The following is a 22,439-nucleotide window of genomic DNA, read 5'->3' as shown; positions in this document are numbered from 1 at the left end:
ATTTTTTGAATATGTTGGTATGATCGTAGGTATAGGACCGAGTGTGAATAAGATTTCCATCTGCGCCCAATTTGAATTATGTTGTTTTATCCTATCGCAAGCAACGTTTTTGCCTGGTATGGTTCCTTCGCTCCAACAAAGTGTGGGAGATACCTTTGTTTTTGCCCTGTCATGGCAGCCTGGAGAGGGCGTGGGAGCTTGCCGAACTATTCGTCCTTGCCATCGTTTTTGCCCTGTCATTCATCCTCCTGAGTAAGTACGATGTCCTTGCATTTAGATTTGCTCAATTCTAACCAAGATTTCTTTCCCAGTGTCCGACACAACTGAGATGCTTGAGCTCCAGACTGTACATTAGGTTGGTGTGTTCATGGTTAGCTCTGTTTTGATGTTAGCAATTGATGATCATGAGAATATGATTGACACTGCATTTTTCTTGTGATCGAAACTGATCTGTTAAACATTACTCCCTCCGTATCGAATATAAGACTTTTGACACTATGATAGTGTCAAAAAACATCATATATTTTGATACAGAGGGAGCACTAGTTTAAGCTATCTAAGTATTTGCTTGTTTGTTGCCTTGACGCCTGCTGCATTGTTGTCTCCTCTGGGACGAACACTAGTCACTAGAGTCTTTTAGTTTGATCTCCGTGCGGTGGTACAACTGTAAAATGGTTTGGCGAATTTGTGAAATGGTGAGACGCTTGTTTATTCAGCTCAGTAAATGGAGTATCTGGTTTGCTGGGAATAGGATGCAATTGTCTATTCCACAAAGGGAAACACTTATGTACAGATGTCTGAATGTGAAGCGTTCGTCACACCACTTGAGCACCGTCGATTTGTATTTTATCTCACAGATGGTGAAAATCAGCAAACTATTCAATGGCCGTCACTACAAGTACCTACAGCCATATTGTTTCAAAACTTTTTATCCTTCCTATACAATTTGTAGGGGGAATTGGTTGGAGAGCAATGAGAAGATGATTGAAAGCATAAGTTTCATCCACCAACCAATCAGTAGAACCGAAAGTCCGAACTGATGATGCACAAAGCTGGGCAAATCCTTGTATACTTCAACAAAAGAAAATCGGTGGAGACTTCAATATAGTCAGTACGGAGTAAAATGAATAAATCTACACTCTAAAATATGTCTACATATGATTCTTTTGCTCAGCTTAAAAAATAAGCTGCCTCTCCCCAACTTAAAAAATAAGCCGCTCATAAAATCCGTTAAGGCTGCTAAATTAGTTATCTCATAACTAGTTCATAAACCCCAATGAATAAGAGAGGCAGCTTATGAGAAAATCTAGGAAGGAGGAGGCTTAAAAAAGAACTAGCCCCTAGTTTGTATTGGAATCTTAAAAAGGTCTTATATTTAAGAACGGATGGAATAGAATAAAGACAGCACAAGTCCTCTCGAATAATCAATGTACCAATTGCTCCACAAAGTTTTTCCTTGTTAAGATGAGATCTAGCCATTGGCTCATAATGGATGAGCACTTCTAAAGATGAATATTGTTTTTATCCGATGGCCATAATCATTGGCTCAATGCAGAGTTTGATCAATGATCAATTCAACCGTGGGAGATCAGACAATCATCGTTGTTACAACACATGCCGAGTAATTCAGTTCACACCAACTACTCTTGTACAGCATGAGATTGTATGGTGTGCATTGCATGCTCCAGGTACAAGACTACCAACAAATCTCATGCAGTCTTTGCCTTTGACAGTGCCTTCTTCCTCTGGGCAAGCATGTACGTGAACATGTGTGGCCCACCTGCAGTCATCCAAGTCAAACAACAAAGTGTTTGGTGAGGTCCTACTTCGCTTATAGCATCGCTTTATTAATGTCAAAGGATGACAATCACCACAAATGTGAAGAGCGAAGGCGAGATAAGAGGGGTTATGTACCTGGAATATAGACACCTATGGCGATAACACATGTGTAAAAGTAGTCAAAGGAAAAATTCCACTTGTTAGGCATCTTAAGAAAGTACCTCTCGGATACCTAGTCACCCAAAAGATAATAGTTAGACAAGATTGTTATAAAATGAATAATATTGAGTTTCTTTTTCTCTTTGATTATTTTAGTTACCTTCATGTAAGGCAGAGCGATGTAGATCAGACTGACCTCACTAAAGATACCGGTAGGATACAATATCATAAATGTACTATACCTGCATATAATGCCACAACAAATGAACGAAGTCACTTTCAAATATATGGTTTTGAGGCAGCAAATTTACTCTGAATTTTGATGAGATAATGTCCAGCATGAAATGAAAATGATACTAACCTAAGCCACAAAAGCCAGGAAGGTGCGAATCCAAGCGTCTCCTTCAAGCCGAAGAAAGAATATCTAATGATCTAAATGAAAGCCAACAAATTCCGCATTACATTACATTCTCAAATTAAGAGAACATTCATATAATTTTAACCTTGAGAAGAAGTGTAAGATGTAAGATGTACCTCAGTGATAGACCAGCTTATGACCAACGAAGATACGAGAATATGCGACTGTGTCTGCAAAACAAATGTACAAAATGATGAATCAACATTGTCAAATCAGTTTTTTACTTTGATCTATCAATCAAATAATGAAAGATACAAGTTAGCAAGTGATCAATGACGATACCTCGGGAAAGCTCCACAAGATGCCCCATGTAAGAAACAATCTTGATCCTATCTGTGGAAGGGTTGCAGTGACTGGAGACCTCACCAACCCTAAAATTCAGATTATCACAACAAGCCCCTAAAAGGATAGTGGAAAAGACATAATAATTATTCTCTCTGTACCAAAATACTTGTCGCTCTATGTTTTCAGCAAAATTCATCACGTACAGTTTCTTTTGTTGTTTCCTAAACTACCCTCCAACCTCTCACACGCTCGCTCACTCTCTCGCTCATCCACCCACTCTCGTTTGCTCATCCAAATCCCTAGCTCGCTGCCACCTCTCCCTCGCATGCGTCACCGGAGCCTCTCCTCACACGCGTCGCCGGCGCCTCACCCTCGCCGTGTCACCTCCGACTCTCCCTCTTGCGTGGTCACCGCCTCTCCGCTGGCCCCGTCGGGGTCACCCCTTGCAAGATCACATTTTCACTTTCCGACGGCTCGACCTGCAACGCCAGCAGCTGTGGTACGCCACCCCCTCCTCTCTTCCTCGCTGCTGCTCGTCCCTGACATGATTGAAGCAAATGGATTTGACTTGACCATGGCTTTAATCTGGAGCTCCATGGTCGCTCTTTCCCCCACTATCTTCTCCCCTCCCATCACATCCCCGACCGCGAGAAGTGGGAGGGAAGGAGATCCATGGCAACCGCGACCGAGCCGGTGCGTCCATGGCGCGCCCTTCCTTTGGCCGTCGCCGTGATGCTGCGCCTAGACCGGCCATGTCACGACCGAGCAAGCGAGGAAGGAGAGTAGGAGTGAGGGGACGGCCACCTTCTCTCTCGTGGGGAGGGGACGCCATCCTTCCTCTGGTTCCACTACAACGCCGGATCCACCTCCACAACCACCATGGACGAGGAACTCCGGCGCCACGCACGGCAGGTTCTATCCTGCTACCACCGCTTCTTGCTGCTACGATCCTACTGCCATGGAAGGTAGCATCTCTCCTCATGATTTGCCTTGGGAGTCGTTCAATTTGCTTAGTGCACCACTGCATTAGCCATGGTCTGACAAAGAAAACTGAAACTTTCTTCAGAACCACATTAGGCATGACAAGAAAACTAAAGCGGCCTGATGTCCATGGCGTCCCACAAGCGCGGCGGCCAGATGGAGCGGATTCATTGCTCGAGACGCCGCATCAAGGTCCGTCCTGATATGCTTGATTTCTTCTTCTTCTTCGCTTCTTGCCTTCCCTGATGTGCTTTCCTCTTTGATTTGGCAGCATCACGCATCACCAACTCTTGCAACAGACTTTCAGAGAACTTGAACTACTCCAAGTGATAGGTTTGGCATCAGAGGACAGGAGCAGAGGAGGCGAAAGAGCTGCTCAGACAGGGATGGCAGCCGTCGAGATATGTCGGGTACGGACCACCTAACAAACTTCTACTCCTGCTTGTGTTGTCACAGAAACTCCCAAACAACTGCTGCTCCTGCTTGTGTTGTTAGCTGCAAGAACAACAACAACAGCAAACAGCTTTGTACTCTACTAAATGAACATTGTTTGAATATCTTGTTCGTATGTTTGTCTCTGTGTGTATAGGTGCAGGGTAGTTGGTGGGGGAGAGCTGCGAGAATCTAGGCTTGGGCCGAGCTTGTTTCACGGAATTTACCAATTGGCGTAGTTTAATTCACTGAATTTGGAGTAGTTTCAGACTTTCAGTAGTTTTACTGCTGCATCTGGGAACTTTTGTAGTGCAAGTTTTGTTTGCATTAGGAGTAGTTTCAGTAGTTTTACTGCTGCAGTACTTTTGCCAATTGACAAGTTTCAGTAATCCTACTGAAAGCAGAAGCTACTGTTAATTTTTTGCACATGAAGCTTCAGTAATTTTGCAGTAGCTTAATTTTGGAGTAAAATAGAGTACAGTACTTTCTTGGTTGCAGTAGTTTTTCAGTAGAACAAATATTTTGCATGCCTTTTTCAGTCAGTGCTTGAACAAATGAAACTCTTCCTTTAATTAAAACCAAATGGAACTTTTCAGTTAATTAAAACCAAATGAAACTTTTCAGTCAATTATAACTAAATGGAACTTTTCCTTTAATTTTAATTAACTGGAAGTTTTCCTTTTCAGATAACTAAAGCTAAATGAAACCTTTGAGATAATTGAAACTAAGTGAATCTTGATTGTTCTCCAACTTTGTAAGAAGAAGTTCATTAAACTGCACTGCACTTTGCAATGAGTAGAAACCACTGTTGTAAACTGAAAAGAACAGACACTGCAGTTTATGATTTGGAGTAGAATGATGAACTTGTATGCATGTCTAAGAAGCAGATAGTGCACCTTGCCGGCTGCTCTTTTCTTTGCTTTACCCTACATTTTCTTTTCTTGGCTATGACTGTAAATTGAAAGTGCCATTGCTAACTAACCAAAGCCAGACATGCTTAAAGAATAAATGCAGGCTTAACACACAACCAAAGCAAGCCATGTTTAATCAGCCATATTTGGATGCCTGATGGAAAATGTGGGACCAATGCAAAGACACACCTTATAATCTGGCAGTGCAGCTACATTATTGCAGCAAATGCCTACTGGAGTAGATGCCTGATGGAAAATGATGGAAATGTGGGATCAAGGTCGCACACTGGACCTGTTGCAGCACATACACCGTATGCACTTGTCTCCTTTGTTTCAGTTAACGAGACATACACCTTATTCAACTGAATTTCAGTGCACTTGCGACTGTTATTTGTTTGTTTTTAAATTCTAGCGATTCCTCAAATTCTGCTGTTGCGTTGTTTAACTGAATCAATCTTGCGCTGTTAGATACTGTAATTTTAGGCAAGGAGTACTTGCCTGTGTGACGAGGAGCAGGTGGGGGCGTAGCGAGGATTAGGCTAGGCAGCGGAGCGAGGACCAAGCTGGAGCGGAGGCGGGCAGGCGGAGGGTCCTGCTGGTGGAGGGCGGAGGAGGAGGGGCCTGCTGCTGGCGACAGGGACGAGCAGCTGGACGACAGGGAGGAGACTGGCGGAGGGTCCTGCTGGTGGAGGGCGGAGGATGAGGGGCCTGCTGCTGGTGACAGGGACGAGCAGCTGGACGACAGGGAGGAGCCTGGCGGAGGGTCCTGCTGGTGGAGGGCGGAGGATGAGGGGCCTGCTGCTGGTGACAGGGACGAGCAGCTGGACGACAGGGAGGAGCCTGGCGGAGGAGCCTGCTGCTGGCGACGGGGACGAGCAGCTGGAGGAGGTGGAGGGCGGAGGAAGAGGAGGAAGATGACGATCTTGTTTTCAAATTAGGGGTAGTTTTGTACTTTTGATCGTTTTCACTGGTCGGAGATTTCTCCGAACAACAAGTATTTTGGTACAGAGGGAGTAGAAGACAAATAAACAGTAACTTCATACCTACAAGCCCATGAAGAATCTGCGCCATCGGCAGCACCAGCGCCAAGAAAACACAAGATTGTCAGTACCTCTCAAATTCGGTGGTCAGCGCGCAAAGGAATAAAGTAGATTGCTATATAACTCCAGAAAGAAGTAGGACACCACAGTAAATTTAGAACAAAAGTTGTAAGCACAGAAATAACAGTAAAGTTGAATCATTGATCGCAGTGTTTCCACAAGTCTCGGTTCGCATAGTAATCTGGTCAATTTGTTTAGCCCACCTCCGTTTTGTCTCTGCCTTAGCTCAATTGAAAGCAGTAATTTTTTTTTCTTTGAATATATGAAAACCACACCTTATAAGAAGCTAAAAGTTACTACTCCCACGTAGTTTGACTAAAATTTACTTGTGTTTTTTTCGCATTTTTTTATTCAATGTTTTCACTAAATAAAATGTTGAAACAAGGGTCAAAGAGGGGGCAGAGAAGCGGACCTCCATGACGGCGGCGGTCTGAGCGAGCTGCAGCGGGCGCTCGACGGCGGCGTAGACGCCCTCGTGGCCGTCCCCCAGTAGCGCCGTGATCGCATAGTAGAGCACCTGCGCCCTGCCAACCAAACCAAAGAGATCCGAACTGGTCAGACACAAATCAAGAAACCAGAGATCCATCCAGCCGAGGAAAGGGGGCGCACCATCCGTAGAAGACGACCCAGTTGTAGGCGGAGAGGTAGAGCCGCCGCACCGCCGACCCGACGCCGGCCATTTGTTTATTTATTCTCTCCGGAGCAGCACGAGGAGGAAGAAGAAGAAAGTCGCCGGGGGTCACGGGGGGATGGGATGCGTCTGCGGCGGATCAAATAATGGCCGCCGGTGTCCCGCTACAGCACGGAGGCGGATGGGAGAAAAACATTTACCTTGTGTTTGCTTGGATTCTAAATTTATAAGAAAAACTGAAATAGTATGGCGTGATTTAGAATTTGTAGATGATTTATAATCATTGTGAAACCCTAGTGAGTTCAAGTCCAAGTGCAAACTAGCATCAACCTTCTTGGTAGCAAATAATTCAAGAACCTTGTCTAGAGGTTCGACCACCATCTCCTTGTATGCAACCCAACATTGCTCGGTGTTCATACACATTGTGTTTCAAAGAATGTGCATTCGCAACCCCACATTATGCCTTCCATCCAACTCAACAATATCATTTGGGTCCATCCAATTCAAATCTCTCATCCCTTGTTCCAAGGCCTTGGCATAGCTAGGACTACTCTCGAAAACCATGTCAAGCTCATCAAGATCCGGCTCGATATTACCTTTCAAAAAGGCGTCCTTGTCCACATGATGAACATAAACACATGTCATTCCCATCCCTAAAATAATTAAAACAACACAACTGAAAATATATTCATAAGTAAACAAAACAACCCTAAATTCATAGCCCTAACACAGAAATCAAATAATAACCCTAACCCCCAACCTAACAAGAACCATAACCCTAATCTAACATACTAACAACCCTAACCCTAGCAAAAGGGCAAACAATCGTCTCATATTTCCATACACATTTCATAATTCTTGAAGAACTAGGGTTTCCTAAACTTGCAAAAATTAAGCAAATGTGAGCATTTTCCGGACGAAAGGGAGGGGATCTGGGGAGATTACCTTAAGGGAGGGATTGAGGTCAAAATCCACGGACCAAACCTTCAGATTGCTTGATTTGGGGAGGGATTTGAGATGGGAAGAGAGAGAAAACTAAGGCCAACACATCTCCGTTAGGGCTAGCTAGGGGGTTGTGTGTGGGTGGGGTGGGGGTAGGGTTGGGCATTCGGTTTATATGGTTAATACGGTTCGGCTTATTCAGTTCTTTATAATTTCGATTTTGGAGAAATAGAAACCAAAATACTCACTCAAAAATTAGAAACCGAACCATATTAATCATAATATATCGGTTCGGTTTGTTCGGTTAACCGAAAATCCGAAATTCATGCACTTGTCAGTATAAGTGTAATGACTTAAGAGCACAAATTTGGATTGTATAATATACAAAAAATAATCACAAGATCTAGCAACCTTAACATTATTCTATGGTTTATTCGGTCAAGCAAACTAGTAAACATAATTAAGTAAAAAAACACATGAAATGTGAAATGTATTATGTACGGAGAAATATGTGGTGCTCCAAACTGTTGCACTTTTGAAAACAAGGTATTACATGAGGTATCCTACATATTGGTTTGTTCGGTCTATTCGGTTTCTGAGCACTGAAAACCAAACAAAAACAAAACACTTGATAACCTTAAAATTTCCCACGGAACGAAAAATCGAACCACCAAATAAATCGATAAATCAGTTAATATGGTTCGGTTCGGTTCAGTTTTTCGGTTTTTGATTTTATAGTGCCCACCGCTAGGTGGGGGAGGGGAGGACCAGTCAGCGACGAGATAAATGAATGTGTAGCACCTTTGTCTTAGGCGCTCGACATGGTTGTTTGACGCCTATGGGCTATGCGCTGCACAACCAAGGATGGGCCTCGGCGCCCCAGGGTACCATGCTAGTCAAAAGTATAGCGCCTCTGAGTCAGGCGTTACTCAGTGTAGTGTAGCACCGACGTGTCGCACACTACACAAAAGGGCTAGTTGAATAAATTTGTTTCGCCCACGGTTTAGTTTGTGAAATAGTTGCACCTCAGAGCAACTCCAACGGAGCGACCCAAAACGTCCGTTCGCATATCCATTTGGATCGGCGCGGACAAAAGTGAAGGCCCAACGCGCCGACCCAAATCCAAAACACACGCGAAGGACCCATTTCCAGCTCAAAATTGTGTCTGAAATGTATTGACGCGGACGCAACGCATGCCTTCTCATGTCCGTGCATGTCCACATGTGGCACCTAGTCAAAGCCGACGTCGTCTTTATTAACGACGACCACCACCGCGGGCCCACACGTTAGTGACCCACGGACGTTCTTTTTTAATCCGAGCGTGCGAGGGAGGAGGGGTCATCATCTTCTAAAAGTCGCCTCCGTCCCCATCTAGCCACCCGTGCCCTCCCGCCGGCGGTAAACCCTAGCCACCACCACCATGGGGTTCTTCTCCGCGAAAGACAAGGGGAAGCCCCCCGTCGTTCCTGTTCGCGCGCGCGCTCTCCGGTCACAGGCATCTTCCCGTACGCCTCGTCAGCGGGTCAGCGTACCAATGCACCACGCGAGGTGGCACTGAGAGCACTGCGTCCCCCTCCCCTACCCCGACGTTACGCTGTCGCACAACTGGCATTTGGATACGGAGAGGATCCCAGTGCCAGCGGTGCCGCGGTCGGCGCGGACGCATGCGGAGGAGGTGAGGCGGTCGACCTCACCGGCCCCGACAACGACGACGAGGAGGACACCTAGAGCAGCGTCCCTCCTCGTTTTTAATTTATTTAATTTTATGTTTAATGTAGTGTGGACTACCACCGGTCTTCAAGACCGGCATTAAATGTTTAATTAATGGGTTTTATATATTTTTTAAATATGTTTAATTCGTGCAGGTTAAAAATGGGTTGTTATCTGCGTTGGAACCAAGCGCCGACCCAATTACAAAAACATACACGGATGTCCGGTGGACCAACCCAGAGGGACAAAATTACGACCAAAAGAGTGGTCTGTTCGGTCGGCGCGTTGGATTTGCTCTTAAGGCCAGTTTTGTCCATCTTGCTGCGAATCGGGAGTCGGATTAGGTGGCGGCTGGCCAACAAACTCTGCCGCAATCCGTTTGACTCTGGAAGGAATCTGACGAGTTCGGAGCAGGGTCGTTCGGACAGGACGAGCGAGCGAGTGAGAGAGCTCGTGGTGGGCAGCTGCTCGTGGCAGTTAACGCCGCTGCAGCTGCCCACGTCTACCCAACCGCCCGCCCGCCGCCCGAATCCAGCTTGCTTCCCCGTCACACGCGCCATTTCTTCATCGCGCACGCAATTTTCAAACACCAACTCAAATCCAGGCACAAGATCTTCGTTCCCCGCGCCGTGATCAGTAGCTTTCGAGCAGACCCAACAGCTCAGCCAACGCAACAAACTTGGGAATAGAGCACGACTGTCTGGGCAAATCAGGCCCGTCGCAACCGAAAAATAACAAAACACGCCTAAAGCACGGATCAATCAAGAAACCTCATGCAAAAAAATCGCTTCCATGTTTTCAGCCGCACGCTGTAATGGTGGATCGGTCTTACAGCATCCGTTGGTCGCAGAGAAACTGTGAGTTACAAGGAGGGTACAACGGGGAAGATCGGATCGGTGCCTCGGCTAGCTACAGCGCAGCGGCGATGATCCCCAGCTCGGCGCAGAGCGGCTCGACCTCCTTCTCCTCACCCAGCAACGAGAGGGCAGCGAGCCCGTAGTACGAATGGTAGATGTCCGGGAGCCCGTCGTCGGGGAACTTCGAGAAGCCTCCGTACTGTGTCGTCCAAGCAAATAATCAGAAGAAGAAAACGAGTCAGGAAAGGAGCGTGGATGTAGACCTGTTTGAAAACTTGATTTAAGGTTTTATATTATCTTGTTGAAATCTCGGAACGAGTTGTCGATAAAGGCTTTGGTTTGGGATAATTACACGTGTCTGGCAGGTGAGCAGAAACTCCCGCAGAGCGGCGTGGTCGATCAAGTGGTAGGCGCCAATCATCTTCAACACGCCTCCGATCCTGAATGAAGATGAGTCAAATGGGCAGCAAACAGATTTTTATCAAGGTTGCTGCTACCGGCTTTTGCTTCTCAGCCAAATAGCAGTATACAGACTGTTGTTGTTTAATGTGCTAACCAGAAAGCATAGCATGTATCGCTTGGCTTGTTTCTTCTGCCCTGAAACCCCCCGTCTGCTGCTTGCCTCTATATAATGATAGTGCAATGCGTTAGTAAGGTATAAAGACAATTACCAACAATTCACCTTCTATTACTTATTCTACTGTTGCTCGTTTCAGGGAGATAATTATAAGCAGAAATTTGACCTGAAGACACCACTCCAATAGCAATTGTACGTCGATCGGCGCAGACTCTCGTAAGTTCGATGCCAAATCGACTTGAATGAAACCCATTAGATATAGGGCCGCAACAGCACAGAAAGTTCCCCCACCTGGCTCACTAACACAAAGTCATACAATGAGAATCCATAACCAAATCGCAAAACAACCTAACTTAGTTGTCATACACAATTAAAACTCTAAAGAATAACCTCCATAAAATAACCATGTAAAGAAATGCACTGCCTACCATGAGATTCTGAACCGGGAACCATGCCAAAGCCACCGTCATATGACTGCATGCAGTAGAAATAAGAATCAGGAAAGACAAATAGCATGGTGCAGAACACTCTTACATCACTGAAAACTACGGTGCCAAGCCAACCTGACAATTAAGGATGTATTCCTTGGCCTTTTCCTTGTCCATTCCTGACCAGTCTTTCAGCATTGAGCAGATCGCAGCTGAGAACAGAGCTCAAATGCATTAAATTATATTTAAAACCCCTATTATTATCATATACAAAGAACAGTGCTCCTCACCTGCACAGTATACAAAGCGTAGGTCTGTTTCCGCACCAATATGAGTAGGCATGAAGCTATAAAAGGATGAATGTCAAGTTAGCTAATAACCAAAATGTATTGAATGCCAGGTGCACGAAATCAAAGCCTTCTGAGTTGACAAGTAAAACAGGAAACAAAGCAAAATGAGAAGAGAAGCTCTAGACTAATTGCAAGCATTTCGGAGGATCATAACAGTACAGCACCTGAACATTCTAGTACAAATACACACCGGAAAAGTGGTGTTTACCGGTGTAAAGTTTGTTGCAATGAGAGTACATGGTTTAAGTTCATGCAGATGAAATAGCGCATGGTAAATGAAAAGGCCTACAATTAATGCATATGTTCCTGAAACAGAACTATAATGAAGGATGTGGACTGTGAACCAACCATGGGGCGCTACGAAAATCGTAAAACAGCATGTGAGGTACGTGACTAGGAGAAACTATTCCGGTGATTCTTTCCTAGAAAATATTTCTAGGCATAATGTTAATGCAGGTAGTAGATGGAAATACTTAAGACACTTCCCAGGTAAATTTTGAAGTCTAACAGTATAAGTACCATGGAGACCAAAGTTAAACGCATACCTTCCATCTGATTGCTGGAGTTTTTTCATCGACGCTAGAAGAACCTTGCTATCAAGGTTTAGTACATCATAACCTACAATCTTCAATATAGCAAGAGCAGAATAAGTGCTTGCTAGATGGCTACCATTATGGCAAGGGTCCTGAAACAGAGCACAGGTCAGTATATGGAACTGTCACAATAAATAAATGAAATGGCAAAATATGTGGACTCATATGATGAGAAAAGGTCGAGCCAAGCATTAATCACACATACCTTCACCAAATTTGAGGGAAATTTAGTTGTTCTAGAGCCACAGAATCCAAAAAATTGCCCTACAAACGAGTTAACTGTTATGTAATAAACATGGCATCTAGAAATACGAATTATATCCATCAGAAGAGTCTTCTTACCATTATGTAAGTCGTCGTTTGCCTCAGGGTGTACTTGAAACGACAAAACCCATTTGGCAATTTGATCCTTGTTAACCTAAAAAAAAAAAGATAGGTACACAAATTATTGCTACATTACTTCTTCCTGAATGGTCAAGGTGCATAGGTAAACTGAAATTTCCCCAATAAACAGTTCAACTAGCAACCTAACATGGTTGATCATTCTAAAAGAACTTCAAGTCCTTAAAGTGAATGCTGGCAGATAGCTTTTCCTTTAAAGGCTCGGAACATGTAAAACGTCTTTGATGTTTCCATCTGGTTTATGCAATTTACCAGAGGGAAAGTATGCTGATCGATAAACTGGGAAAGCTATTATCATGTGTTCACACAAGCAATCAACATTAAGAAGGATAACCTTAATTGTCAACCAACTAGACGGCTCCCAACAGCATGAATAATTCAGCTAAAATCCTATGGGGCTTAGACCAAATAACCAAAATTACGGGCACCAGTGCCACTTTGTTGCTACAACCCAGCATAAACATCATCTGGGCCCCTTTGCTCTTATCACCAGACACCAAACCTTGATGAAGTTAGTAATGACATCTAGTTGTCAGGCAGGTCTGCATCCAATAACCTCGCTAACCTCTAACTACTTTGGGAGTTAAAGTCTTAGTGGACTCAAATGCTTAAGCCTTGCAGCTAGCAGTTGCTGTTACAAGCATTCCACGACGTTGATCTGCGAACTGCGCTACGTGTCCCCATAATCCTGATAATTGCATTCAGCGCTTATGAATGCTACTCAAACCTATCCCTAGGAACACATCGAGTAATTTTTTTCATACTTTTAATAGCTGTGCACAAGCATCCCTCGTTCTGAAGCAGACCAGGCCTGACTGTTCGATGGCGAATTGCCTTGAAAAGTCTGTACTGTTCGACGATGGATTAGTATGTTATAAATACGTGGAGCGACTTTTTTAAGCCCTGAGTGATAATACTTGAACCTGTGCACATCCTTGCAATTCGGTTCAGAAATAAATACAGGGCAGCTTAATTTCAGTCGCCGCAACCAATTTTTTCAAAAATTTGCCACCCTTTTCTTTTACGTCGTAGCGCAGAAACCTAGTGATGTGTGTGCGCGTGCTTGGCGAATTTTGAATAAACTCAGCACAAAGCATGCAATGGCCTAGTATAATCACTACACCCACGCGAGATCCAAAGCTACGAACAGAGACAACAGCCACATCTAGAACAGGACAGATCACTCAGGAAATTCCCTAGAATTCCGCGCAATTGGTAGCAAGCGTGGATGGAGTACGTGCCCAGAGGGCGGTCAACGGGGTGGATCTCGGCTTCGGCTTACCCGGTGGAGCTCCCGGAGGAGGGAGAGGCCGGCGACGGCGAAGTAGGCGAGGGTGAGGTGGTTGACCTCCTGCGTGGCGTAGCCGTCGGGGAGCTCGGACGACATCATCTCCAGGAACGCCGCGTGGCGCGCGCGCGCGAACCCGGCCGCCGCCTCCTCCGCCTCCTGGTCCCCCATCTCCGGCCGGTCGCCGCCGTGGAAGGAGAAGTGACGGCCTCCGCGTCGCCGCCGATTCGTCGGGGCCGGTACGGGAGCACGAATCCTGACGCGCTTGGGACTTTGGGAGATGGGGACGAGATGGCGGTCCCACTTGCGTCCGGTTTCCGACCGTGCCGCACTACACCATGTTTTTGTTTTTCGAGCGCGGGTATCGAAGCAATCTGCGCTCGCGCGCCGGTCCAACCGTTGGGTCGGTCGAGTTTCAGCCGTCAGATTTAGCCCCTCCGAGACGTCATATCCCGTCGTCCTCATCCCTCCTATCTTCAACCTCTCGCACGGGGAAATGAGAGAAGCCCGCCTCGCATGCACCGATGCCCCAGCACGCGCCGACCGCCTCGCCTCACCTTCTCACCGCTGGCCGCCCTTCACAGGTCGGTCGCCGCCTGTCGCCGTCCTCGTCGCCCTCACCTATGTCGTCTTCTGTGCGTTTCTAACCTCCGTGGATGTAGCAATGTGCGCTCATGGTTGCAACCCTTGTAAAAAACAATACGGTTGCAACAAAACAGAACGACAAATGTAGCAAAATTGTATAATGGTTGCAACTCGCCCATGTCAACGGTTGTAGCAAAAAACAATACGGTTGCAACAACAAAAAATGACTGATGTAGCAAATTAAGGACAGTAAAACTGAACCTAAAGCGAGCCTTCTCAACGATTTGAGTTTCTGGCCGTCTATCCTCTCGATCAGACAATTTATGGCCGTTAGATTTGTTTTGTGCGCCATTGACGTTTCCTGGGCCTACTGTCCTGAGGGACGCTACTCCGAGAGAAAAATCGATGGTTTCTGGTTAACTGGGTCAAAGGAACCAGCCCATTAGGAAGCATACGGACTTTGCGTGGTTCCCGTGGGCATGTGACGATTGGTCTAAGCGGCCGCCTCATCAGTACCATCCCTTCTCGACCCAGGATACGAACCATTGGCGGCACCGCCGCTGTCCTCGTTGCTCCCCTCACTTTTCAAAGTATGTTCCTGTCGCCTCTTATCCTCATCGCTGCTGTAGAGCTCCTCTCCTCTCTGTCCTTGGTTTCTCCTCTCCTCTTTGTCCTTTGTGTAGCGCCTCCTCCCCTCCTGACATGCCGCCGTTCCTCCATCTACGACGCCCAGGGAAACAAGAGACTTGCCCGGCTGCGCCACCGCCAGAATTGGCCTTCGGGGCGTCAATCGATCCGCCGCGAGGTAGAGGTTGGACGGTGCCATGCCACCACCCGCCGATCTCCACCTCACCAAGCTCATCGTCTGGATCCGCCTGCTCCTGATCCGGATGATACCGTGCCTCTGACCCTTCCGGCCACCTTAATTTTGTTTTCCCTAACTTGTCTGGTTTGATGTTGATCTCTTCTCTTCCTTCCAGATCTTGCGCTCAGTATGTTCACATCTATCTGTTCTATGGTGAACTCTCAACACCATAGATTATGCAAAAGAAACATCTACTAATTAATGAAAATGGTGATTAATTAGTTCCTGGTGTAGATCAAACAAAAGATTGTTAGTGTGAACCATACTGAGTTTAGATACAGATGGAAGCATATTTTGATGTGTATTCTGATTTGTTTTGTATTTCCTTTGTTGCAGGATTGGCTGAATTAGGGTCGAGATTTTTTGCTGGCATTGTGTTGTCGAATGAAATACTATTTGGAAATTCCTCATAGTATTATTGTTTGTCCCACTCCTATTAATTCTGTGGAGATAAATAAATAATCGAATTGTTGTTTACTTCAACAAAGTCATGCCCCTGTACAACAACGGTTATAGATGATGTGCCTCTTCTTCCAACTGGACCCTTTATCTACATGTTCATCCCACCATAAGAACACACCACAATGGTGGCATGTATAACAAGGTGCTCCTAGACGTGACCGACGATGTATGTAGCTGATTAGGCACAAGGGCAGCCATAAGGAATCCACTTTGTTGTCTACTTATTATGTACATGAAGAGGAAATGTTTTCTTTCTAGTAACTGTATTACCTTTAAGGGCTTCTGCATACTCCTCAGAAAGTGGCAATTTTATGTTGCCAGTCGCATCTCGCAATGGAGCTGATTCTACTAATTTCTTTTGTTTTCTGAGTTTAATATGTGCCAAACGATTTTCATTGGCATGCCACGTTGGGTACTTAGGGAAGAAATTGTCTTCAGAATTGGACTTTGTTCGTTTATTAGCACGGGCAGAAGAAGTCGGGGCTTCGGATCCCTCTACGACGACATGATTTTGTTTTTTGCGCATTGTAATACTACTTTTCTAATTCACCTGTTCCATACAACAACATGATATGAATACCAGAGGAACTATTACTTAAGCAATTGTACGGCATAGTAAAATTGATGGCAAAAGATGAAAGGTTAATACGCAGAGTAATTACCTGTCCAAAAGCCATTTGAGATGATGAACGTGTGAGCACAAAAATTGACAGTACGAAGCTGCAAAATCTGCCCAAATCTATCGAAGCTGCAGAATCTGCCCAAATCAATCGTCCACACGCAGCAACAGCAACACCTGAACATATTTTGTTGTGAGAGGATATGGGTATCCTTCTTGTTCGATGATATGAGGACACTGCAATTTATAGGTAACATATCTGACCATGTCGCTCAAGAAAATGTTGCTGCTTGAGTAGGGTGTGCATAGATACGCAGGGAGGGAGCATTATATATAACCAGTGGGCACATGAAAAGTTTTGCGACTTTACAAGCCATGATTGCGAGCTTGAAGGAGGGCAGAGCAGTTTCTAGTGGAAGAGGGCCATGATTGCGAGCTTGAAGAAGGGCGCAACAGTTTCCCGTAGCAGAGGCGGCTGGCATTACGTCGCCCTTACCTGCGCCTCCGCGGATTCCTACCAAAGTCTGGCATGCCCTGGATTGGATCGAATGACCCGGATCATCTCCTCCGGTCGCTAAAATCGACCGGACATCCTCGGCTCAGGTGTACGGATTGCGCTCCTCCGGTCGCTGGGATCCACCGGAGGGAGCCAAATCGATCGATCCCTCGATGGAACCGACCGCACCGGCAGTCCTCTCCGTGGCTCGGTCGCACCAGCTCCTGCGGCTATCTTTCCTCTTTGCGCTTCGAGTCAACGCAAGGCGGGAGTGATTGCAACGGGAGGATTAGTGAACGGAAGGTTTGCGAAGCCGATCAGCGGGACTCCTTCGAATGGGCTGCTGTAAGGCCCAATGCACAAAAGGCCTTGGTTTCGGCCCCTGGAGGAGCAGGCCACATGACAGTCGGGCTAAGTAAAAAAGACTGCGCGGATCAGCTTCAGGAAGGACGTAATCCAACGGCCAGAAACTCCTAATTAAGGAAACCCAACGGCCCAAAACGTCTAATCGCTGAGAGGGCAGGGATTAGGTGCAGTTTTACTGTCCTTAATATCCCAAACAACGTGTGCCATGCGCTCCTGAGTTTTACATGGTAAAAACTGTAATCCTAACTGGTTTTCTTGGTTAATGCAGATGAACTAATACGTATTACCCTGACCATTCCCACTGTTTGTCCTTGGAGAAAGAAAAAACATGAGCTAGCAGGGAGAAAACTTTTCGATCATATATTTCTGAAATGGTAAATCCTTTAAATATGTTGAATTATCTTTGCCACAAGGCAATTAGTTAATTTATACAATTTGAAATTTCTAACTTTACTTCCATCAGTGTTAACTCAAATGACTTCCATGCCATCTCTTTTGCTTCAGAGGGGTTGGTTACTGTACCTGTTGACTAGCAACTGAAGTTCTCCAGCTGTAAACTCTGTCAACACTTTAATCTTGCTCTATTCCTGCCCCCCCTACTACATATTGGGTTTAAAGGGTAGCAGATGTCTATATATGGATCTCAAGTTATGGCATAGTCTATATATATTAGCATTTATATTTTGAAAAATCACATTGTCCATATTCAGTTACAAATAGTGAAACTTGCACTACTATTTTTGCTCTCTAATTCATATGTACCTTTGTGATGTTCAACATACTCATATGTGATAATAACCACTGTACGAACAGGCTTGATCAAATCTCAATAGTTGTCCTCGATCACTTTTCCAATTACATGACTCGCATTTTCACCGCCGGCAACTGGCAAACAAAGTTTGATGTTTTCATTCATGGTGACTTCAGCAAGCAAGCAAGCACACAAGCAAACAAAGAGCAGGCGAGAAAAAGGGCGAACGAAAAAGGCAAACGAAAAAGGCAAATTGGTGAAGTGGGGGAGAGGAAAACGAGAGGCAACTGGCAAACAAAGTAAATGCAAGAGATGAGTTTGCGACACCTACTTGGATGAGTTCTTGACTTGATCTTCCTCCCCGGCAACGGCGCCAGAAATCCTTATGCTACAGCAACAAAAGTCCTTCCTTGGCGCTAGGAATTCTTCTTGTTACTTCTCTGGTTTGCGTCGGTTTTTCCCTTGAAGAGGAAAGGGTGATGCAGCACAGGAGCAGTAAGTATTTTCCTCAGTTTGAGAACCAAGGTATCGATCCAGAAGGAGGGTCTCGTCAAGTCCAGAGTACCTGCGCAAACACAAACAAGCTTGCACCCAACGCTTCAAAGGGGTTGTCAATCCCTTCAAGATTGTTTGCAAAGTGAGATCTGAAGGCGGAAAGTGCAACGAAGTAAAAAGAGTAAGGCTGAAAATATGGTGTGCAGTAGACCCGGGGGCCATAGTGTTCACTAGAGGTTTCTCTCAAAATAGCAAATATCACGGTGGGTGAACAAATTACTGTCGAGGAATTGATAGAACCGCGCAAAGTCATGATGATATCTAAGGCAATGATCATACATATAGGCATCACGTCCGAGACAAGTAGACCGATACTTTCTGCATCTACTACTATTACTCCACACATCGACCGCTATCCATCATGCATCTAGTGTATTGAGTTCATGACGAATAGAGTAACGCCTTAAGCAAGATGACATGATGTAGATGGATAATCTCAAATCAATGATGAAAACCCCATCTTTTACCCTTGATGGCAACAACACGATTCGTGCCTCGCTACCCTTCTGTCACTGGGTGAGGTCACCGCACGGTATGAACCCAAAACCAAGCACTTCTCCCATTGCAAGAATCATAGATCTAGTTGGCCACACAAAACCCACAACTCGAAGAGAATTACAAGGATATGAAATCATGCATAAGAGAGATCAGAAGAAACTCAAATAAGATTCATAGGTAATATGATCATAAATCCACAATTCATTGGATCTCGACAAACACACCGCAAAAGAAGATTACATCGGATAGATCTCCATGAAGATCATGGAGAACTTTGTATTGAAGATCCAAGAGAGAGAAGAAGCCATCTAGTTACTAGCTATGGACCCATAGGTCTATGGTGAACTACTCACGCATCATCGGAGAGGTCATGGTGTTGATGAAGAAGCCCTCCGTGTCCGAATCCCCCCTCCGGCAGGGCACCAGAACGTGCCCCAGATGGGATCTTGCGGAGACAGAAGCTTGCGGCGGCGGAAAAGTACTTTCGATGATCTCCTGATTTTTTTGGGATTTTTAGGGAATATATAGGCGCAACCCCTAGGTCAGAGGGCGCTCAGGGGGCCCACAAGCCTGTGGGCCACGGCCTACCCCCTGGCCGCAGGGTGGGGGCTTGTGGGGCCCCCGAGGCTCCCCTGCCTTGGCTTCCAAGCTTCCCGATATTCTTCCGTTACGAAAAAAATCTTTTCGGGGATTTTCTTCCGTTTGGACTCTCTTTCAAAATCTCCTCTGAAAGGGGTCAAAAACATGGAAAAAACACGAACTGACACTTGGCACTGAGTTAATAAGTTAGTCCCAGAAAATATATAAAAGGCATGCAAAACATCCAAAGTTTGACAAGATAATAGCATGAAACCATCAAAAATTATAGATACGTTGGAGACGTATCACGCCCGAGGGGGGGTCACTGGTGTGGTCGTCGACGACGGCGACCGGTTTTCCGGCGGGAGGCGCGGATGTCACGCCCAAGATGCGACCCTATCCTCAATTTGGCACGAATGCCTCGTCAGGGATAGAAGCACATCTCGTCGTGTCGCAAGAATGGATATCGTTACAAGTACATGTACTGAAAAGAAGAGGTATATAATAGAATTGGCTTACACTCGCCACAAGCTACATCAGAGTCACAACAGTACATTACATATTCATCAAGAGTAAGAGCAGGGTCCGACTACGGACGAAAACAAACGAGAAAATAAGAACGACGTCCATCCTTGCTATCCCAGGATGCCGGCCTGGAACCCATCCTAGATCGATGATGATGAAGAAGAAGAAGAAGCACCTCCAAATGAACAATCAACGCACTCGCGTCAAGTAACCTTTACGTGTACCTGCAACTGGTGTTGTAGTAATCTGTGAGCCACAGGGGACTCAGCAATCTCATTTCCAAAGGTATCAAGACTAGCAAAGCTTAATGGGTGAGGCATGGTTAAGTGGTGAGGTTGCAGCAGCGGCTACGCATATATATGGTGGCTAACTTACGAGTACAAGAGATAAGAGGGGGAAAATCTACGCATAACGGACGTGAACTATTGATGATCAAATGAATGATCCTGAACACCTACCTACGTCAGGCATAACCCCACCGTGTCCTCGATCGGAGAAGGAACTCGCGAAAGAGACAGTCACGGTTACGCACACAGTTGGCACATTTTAATTAAGTTAACTTCAGGTTATCTAGAACCAGTGTTAAACAAAGTTTCCACGTTGCCACATAACCGCGGGCACGGCTTTCCGAAAGATTTAACCCTGCAGGGGTGCTCCAACTAGTCCATCACAAATTACCACAAGCCGCATAGAAATCCTCAATCACGAAGCTCGCGATCTTGTCGGATTCCCTTGTGGAAAACCTCAACTCTGAGATTACCCAAAGCATCACCGGAATCCCGATGTACAAGATATTCCGTTAAATGTAAAACTAATCCAGCAAGGCCGCCTGACGTGTCGACGATCCCGATAGGAGTCGCGTACCTCGTTCTCAGGACACGACGGATGAGCTAGACGTCGGGATCGCTAAACCTCCGGGTGACCAGAGGGGCGCCGGACATCGCTCAGGTGGGGCCAACACTCATGAAGAGCACTGGCCCGGGGGTTGATTAAATTATCCTCGGGGCCCGGGAAGTCCCTATGCAATTTTATTAGGTGATTAGGCAAATGTAGTACCAAAGTTGGGCCTTGCCAGACCAGCTTTAATCTAAAACGAATTATCAAGGGGGTCCCCATAACAACCCCGATCGTGTTGGGAGCGCTCGTTTATGGAACATAACACCGGTAGCCGAAACTAAGGGGGGCAAAGGTGGAACAAAACACGAGGCTAGAAAGGCCGAGCCTTCCACCTTTTACCAAGTATATAGGTGCATTAAATTAAATAGCATTTAATATGGTGATATAACAAGGAACCCACGCTTTCGCATGGAAGCATCTGCACCTGCAACTAGCAACGCTATCAACAGGGTTAAGCAAGCGGTAACATAGCCAATCAGTGGTTTGCTAGGTTGAACAGGTTGAAGGTTTCATGGCATTGTTGAGAGGCTGATATTTAACAGGTGGTAGGCAACGAGACATAATCGGTAGAAGCGATAAAACTAGCATGGCAATGATAGTAATGGTATATGGGGAAATGATCATCTTGCCTGAGATCCCGCTTGGAAGAAGAATGCCTCCGTGAAGCAGACGAACCGACGTAGTCGAACGGGTCCTCACATCCGTCACGCTTGCGGAACTCTATCGAGACGGGTAAAACCGGAAACACAAATCAACACACGGAATTCACCACACGATGCACAACACATATGATGCATGAGCAGTTGAATACATGCAAGTCACGGCATGACAATTCACACAATCAAACACTACACATTAAGTGAAGTTCAATATGCAACGAGTTGCATATTGATGAAACTCCACATATGAATTATTTAGTTCTATCCTGATTAAATACACGGCAATATTAAATGTGGCTAAACATGGCAAGAGGTGAAGCGTAAATAAACTACCTATCTAGGTATTTTAAATGAGGTCGGAAATGTCATATAGCACCTCCGAAACGACCTCATATGTTAATTTACAATTCTGTCCAGATCTGAATAATGCATTTAATTAGTTGTTAAACAGCAAAACAAATAGGTTCACGTGATTCTACGCGTCCAGGCAAGCAATCTACACATAAAGAACATCTCCAACGGAGCTACGGGTCAAAAGATACAAGCACTGCAAGATATGATGGCATGAATGCAATATGTGTGCAACGGCGGTCACCAGCACTTCAAAACCTACAAACAGCAAGGGAAAAAGAAACTACACGAGATCCTAAGCAAGTTTCATGCAGGACACGATCAAATCGGAGCTACGGTTCAAAAGATACGAGCAAATCAAGAACTCACTACAATCTGCCAAAATCAG

General features: G+C 45.6%; 2 protein-coding genes across 2 annotated transcripts; both read right to left on the bottom strand.

Moving 5' to 3' along the window:
• Nucleotides 1–1,396: 1,396 nt before the first annotated feature.
• Nucleotides 1,397–6,894, bottom strand: LOC123442697 (very-long-chain (3R)-3-hydroxyacyl-CoA dehydratase PASTICCINO 2A). The gene is made up of 9 exons (XM_045118814.1): nucleotides 6,675–6,894; nucleotides 6,478–6,589; nucleotides 6,009–6,027; nucleotides 2,639–2,727; nucleotides 2,473–2,526; nucleotides 2,300–2,370; nucleotides 2,099–2,180; nucleotides 1,915–2,011; nucleotides 1,397–1,780 (listed from the first exon to the last, which is right to left on the bottom strand). Exons 1-9 carry the CDS (start codon nucleotides 6,743–6,745, stop codon nucleotides 1,710–1,712), a joined length of 666 nt encoding a protein of 221 aa, XP_044974749.1. The 5' UTR covers nucleotides 6,746–6,894; the 3' UTR covers nucleotides 1,397–1,709.
• Nucleotides 6,895–10,122: 3,228 nt separating this feature from the next.
• LOC123442696 (geranylgeranyl transferase type-1 subunit beta) lies at nucleotides 10,123–14,149 on the bottom strand. The gene is made up of 11 exons (XM_045118813.1): nucleotides 13,838–14,149; nucleotides 12,496–12,571; nucleotides 12,359–12,417; nucleotides 12,106–12,245; nucleotides 11,501–11,556; nucleotides 11,346–11,422; nucleotides 11,211–11,256; nucleotides 10,949–11,073; nucleotides 10,762–10,829; nucleotides 10,558–10,645; nucleotides 10,123–10,404 (listed from the first exon to the last, which is right to left on the bottom strand). The coding sequence occupies exons 1-11, from the start codon at nucleotides 14,012–14,014 to the stop codon at nucleotides 10,258–10,260; spliced, it is 1,059 nt and encodes a 352-aa protein (XP_044974748.1). The 5' UTR covers nucleotides 14,015–14,149; the 3' UTR covers nucleotides 10,123–10,257.
• Between the last annotated feature and the right edge of the window lie 8,290 nt (nucleotides 14,150–22,439).

Source organism: Hordeum vulgare, chromosome 3H, assembly GCF_904849725.1.
Source record: "Hordeum vulgare subsp. vulgare chromosome 3H, MorexV3_pseudomolecules_assembly, whole genome shotgun sequence".
In the NCBI taxonomy this organism is placed as follows: Eukaryota; Viridiplantae; Streptophyta; class Magnoliopsida; order Poales; family Poaceae; genus Hordeum; species Hordeum vulgare.
Note: the sequence above shows the minus strand (reverse complement) of the source record. Positions and strands in the feature narration are given on the sequence as shown.

Coding starts and splice junctions, on each gene's coding strand:
- LOC123442697 (XM_045118814.1), bottom strand. CDS start 6,745: ATGGCCGGCGTCGGGTCGGCGGTGCGGCGGCTCTACCTCTCCGCCTAC. Junction 2,527..2,638: donor TCTTGTGGAGCTTTCCCGAG/GTATCGTCATTG, acceptor TTTGTTTTGCAG/ACACAGTCGCATATTCTCGT. Junction 2,371..2,472: donor TAAGCTGGTCTATCACTGAG/GTACATCTTACA, acceptor GCTTTCATTTAG/ATCATTAGATATTCTTTCTT.
- LOC123442696 (XM_045118813.1), bottom strand. CDS start 14,014: ATGGGGGACCAGGAGGCGGAGGAGGCGGCGGCCGGGTTCGCGCGCGCG. Junction 11,557..12,105: donor CTCCAGCAATCAGATGGAAG/GTATGCGTTTAA, acceptor ATCCTTTTATAG/CTTCATGCCTACTCATATTG. Junction 11,074..11,210: donor TCCCGGTTCAGAATCTCATG/GTAGGCAGTGCA, acceptor TTAGTGAGCCAG/GTGGGGGAACTTTCTGTGCT.